The 4,066-nt window shown below is 32.8% G+C and overlaps 1 protein-coding gene across 1 annotated transcript; it reads right to left on the reverse strand.

The window, feature by feature from the left end:
* Nucleotides 1-242: 242 nt before the first annotated feature.
* Nucleotides 243-2,173, reverse strand: LOC130993691 (40S ribosomal protein S6). The gene is made up of 6 exons (XM_057918715.1): nucleotides 1,985-2,173; nucleotides 1,819-1,883; nucleotides 1,362-1,419; nucleotides 1,150-1,258; nucleotides 798-1,070; nucleotides 243-690 (listed from the first exon to the last, which is right to left on the reverse strand). Exons 1-6 carry the CDS (start codon nucleotides 1,988-1,990, stop codon nucleotides 452-454), a joined length of 750 nt encoding a protein of 249 aa, XP_057774698.1. The 5' UTR covers nucleotides 1,991-2,173; the 3' UTR covers nucleotides 243-451.
* Between the last annotated feature and the right edge of the window lie 1,893 nt (nucleotides 2,174-4,066).

Here is a 4,066-nt window from a genome sequence, read left to right on the forward strand (position 1 = left end):
TCACTAAATAACTTCTATTTTAGTATGTTCTAAAGAAAAAATATTTATTTTTTCCCTAATAAAAAAAACAAACAAACACCACATAAATTGCTTTTTCTTTAGCATCGAACAGCTGGAGTTAGGTCTGAAAAAAAAAATCAGTGGGGTGCATGAATTTGGACATGATCACTTCATTCTTCACATCTTTCAAAATATAAAAGCATCAGTCAAGGTTCCAGGCTCAAAATATCAAACAGGGTATGTAATCCTAATTAAAAACTGCAAGCAATGCATTAATATATTCTAAAGAGAGTATTAAACAAAACAAGCATTCAAAACATCTTCAGAAGCAAAACAGCCAGTAGACAAAAATACTTGAACCTCCTTAGCTAAGACCCCAATAAAAGTCCAAGGCCAAAATGGCACACGACCACAACATACACGGCTCACCAAAGGATGATCCTAGAAGACATCAAGCGGCAATGGATGGCTTTGAGGCTGCAGAGAGTCGAGACCTCTTCTTAGCCAAGCTCTCGCTACGCCTTTCCCTCTGCTCCTTCAACCGTTGTGCAAGAAGCTTCTGGTAATCGGCAGCTTCCGACTTTGCCTTGGCAATTCTCTTCTTCTTCTCAGCAATTCTACCTCTCTTCCTCTGCAAGGTCAGTGGAGTGACCAGCCTTTGAATCTTAGGAGCTTTGCTGACTTTCTTGCCTGTGTTCATAAAATAAATGTCAAATGGAAGCATGTGAAATCAAAATAGGTTTAAAGTCACACAAGGATCATTGTATTTGTATACCAAATGAATGCAAATATCTCACCAGATTTGGTGGTGAATGTGCGACGGTATGTGTTGACATACTTCCTAACATCATCTTCCTTGTTAAGGTTGAAGAGCTTGCGGATCTTTGAAGCCCTCTTTGGACCTCTCATCCTTGGTTTCTCAGTATCAGTGAGACCAGGAAGATCATTGTCACCTTTTTTCACTATCACCAAGTTAAGGACAGAGAGATCAGGACTAACAATGCAGCCACGAACAGACTTCCTTCGGCGCTCGCCATTTCTCCTTCCATAACCACGAAAGCACGGGGTACCTGTTTAAATAAGTGGATACCAATTAGAAATTTCATGTAAGATAAAAAGCTCTTAAAAAAGGGAGCCATAGACGCATACCGCGGTGCAGCAGGAGTCTCACACGACCAGGTGTCAAGACACCCTGCTTCATTGGGAAGCCCTGCTTGTCACAGCCACCCATAATCTTGAAAACATACCCTTTGAACTCCTAGAATTAACATAATCATGAAAATTTTCATGTTAGAATCAACATAATCACGAAAAATTTGGTGTAACATTTAGGAGCACTAAATCAACAAATCACAGCATACATCTCCAAGTGCATCTCCACTGACTTCCTGAGAGATCCTCTTGTCCCAGAAAACACGGCTGCAAATGACAGAATCAGGCACATTCATCACAACTTCGTCCAGCCACAACCAAATAAAACTAAACTAGAAACCTATGAATACCAATAAGATGGGGAGTCTAACTTTAATCACTAAGTATCATATCCCTTACACAGTAGAATCCTAAAAAGAACACAAAATGCCAGATGTAAATCATGCTTTTGGAAAATTCAATATTTTGCAGGTTTCATCTCTACGAATACTCAATGTCGAAAGAATGGGCAATATCAACTGAACTTTTAGACAGCTAAAAACTAGAAAAGTAAAATCTAAAAAACGTGAGAAAGAGCTAATTCAAACAAATAATAATTAAGAATCGAACAAAATTATGAAAATGACAAACAGACGATTCGAAAGCAAACAAGGAAGGAAGACATACAGTTTTAGGTCATCGTCAATTTCCAACTTCTTCTGGCAACCAGTGGTCGGATTGGCTATGTTGAACTATAAAAAGAAGAATAAAGTATAAATCTCAAATAAGATATGAGCAAACAAGATTATAAAAAGAAAAACAAATTATAAATCTCCAATAATGCGGATTGAACCTTCATTGAAGATGGCGATGTGAGAAACACTCTAAAATGCCGGCCTCTCTTCTCCCAGTTTGGCGATGTGAGAAACACTCCCTCTCTTCCCGAGCTAGGGTTTCGAAGGTGGTTTATGGGACCTTCATAAATAATGATAATTGGCCCAAGAAGTTATGGCCCATCTTCTAAAATGATGGCCTCTCTTCCCGAGCTAGGCCTTCGAAACTGGTTTATGGCACCTTTAGTATAATACCAAATTGGGTTATTTCGAAATCACTATATGGATTTCTGCAAATTTAACATTTTTAAGAGTTTTAATGATTCGTGTTTATTATTCCTAACTATAAATTTAGCATAATTGGGGACTATAGTATGAGTAAGAAATTTAGAGATTATCGATCTGTATCATGAGATTCCATATTACATATTCTTATTCATTATTATTGATATGTAATACATGTAACAATGTGTAATCCGACGAAATTCGTTATGTTTATGATTATAATAAATGAAACAATCTTTATACAGAGCGATACATCTAAATTTGATATGTAAATAACGATTTTACTATTCGTTCTCATTACAAAAATGTATAGTAATACATATTAGCTATTTACACAAATTTGAATTTATAAATATAATTTATCATAGTAATTGGTCATTTGTCTCAATACAGACTCAAATATTTTATAATAAATATAAATATACTAAAATAATAGATTGAAAATTATATATATAAAAAAAATCATGCATGCATGTTGATAGATCGTACCCATCAAAAATGTATATTGCTTGTACCAAAACAAATTGAATAACAAAACACTTCAATTAGAGAAAGTTCCACAAAGACATGTCGACAAATGTTCGTACTCGTCCCAAATTTGATTAATTACCCGAACCTGTTTAATTTTATAAATATAAGCTATTACAAATTTATATATTTGTACCCGTTTATAATTTATATATTCATATTCATCCCAAATTCAATTATAAAGCGATTTTTCTACACATTCATGTTTCAATCTCGTATAATCTTATCTGCTATTTAAATAATATCTTAATAATCTCAACATGTACTATCACAAGATTGAAAATGTGCTACAATGTTATATTAAGACCTCAACTAAACAATATTATATATTAATACATTACATATAATATATATAATAACATGCAATTACGTAAAATTTTATACCCATACATCACATATAATACATATTCATATTCTTTTTTTCTTGCTTCCAAATAAATATCAAGTCCCATTTCAAAATTTGATAATATAATTATAACAATTTTTTATATTTGACCCTTCTATATATATATATATATATATTCATTATAATAATTAATAAAAAATTACAAAGATAAATTTATCTATTCTCTGGCTATTTGACAGCATGAACATTTAAAGAATAAACCAAAGGCAATACTATAAGGGTTAATATGCAAAAACACACCCCAACTACACTTAAGCCCCTAACCTAATGTTGATAGCAACTAACACCCCAAAATTCATTAAGTACTACAATTAAACCCACAAATAAAATTTCTTTCACAAAATTAAGAAATTCATTTTTTTTAATTTATATAATATATAAAAGGGGAGTTTTCTCCCTCCATTTTTCCCCACCATTTTTTCTCTCTCTTCTCCCATCAATTGATGTGAGAAGAGAGAAAAAAATGGTGGGAAAAAATGGACGGAGAAAACTCTTATTTTATATTATATAGACTAAAAAAAAATGAATTTCTTAATTTTGTGAAAGAAAATATTTGTTTACGGGTTTAATTGTAGTACTTAATGAACTTTGGGGTGTTAGTTGCTATCAACGTTAGGTTAGGGGCTTAAGTGTAGTTGGAGTGGTAACGTTAGAGATGTTTTTGCATATTAACCCATACTATAATTATGGAGGTCTCAAATCAAAACCTAACATTTGCCATCATATATTAATAATCACAGAATTTTTCCATACAAAACAATTGAAAATCACTATATAACTTCTACTAGTGTGTAACCCGTCGAATTTCGACGGGAATTATTTGATGCTATAGTTTATAAAAAAAAAAAAGGAGTGAATGTTACCCTATTTCGATGGAAATTAT

This window comes from Salvia miltiorrhiza, chromosome 7, assembly GCF_028751815.1.
Source record: "Salvia miltiorrhiza cultivar Shanhuang (shh) chromosome 7, IMPLAD_Smil_shh, whole genome shotgun sequence".
Classification (NCBI taxonomy): Eukaryota; Viridiplantae; Streptophyta; class Magnoliopsida; order Lamiales; family Lamiaceae; genus Salvia; species Salvia miltiorrhiza.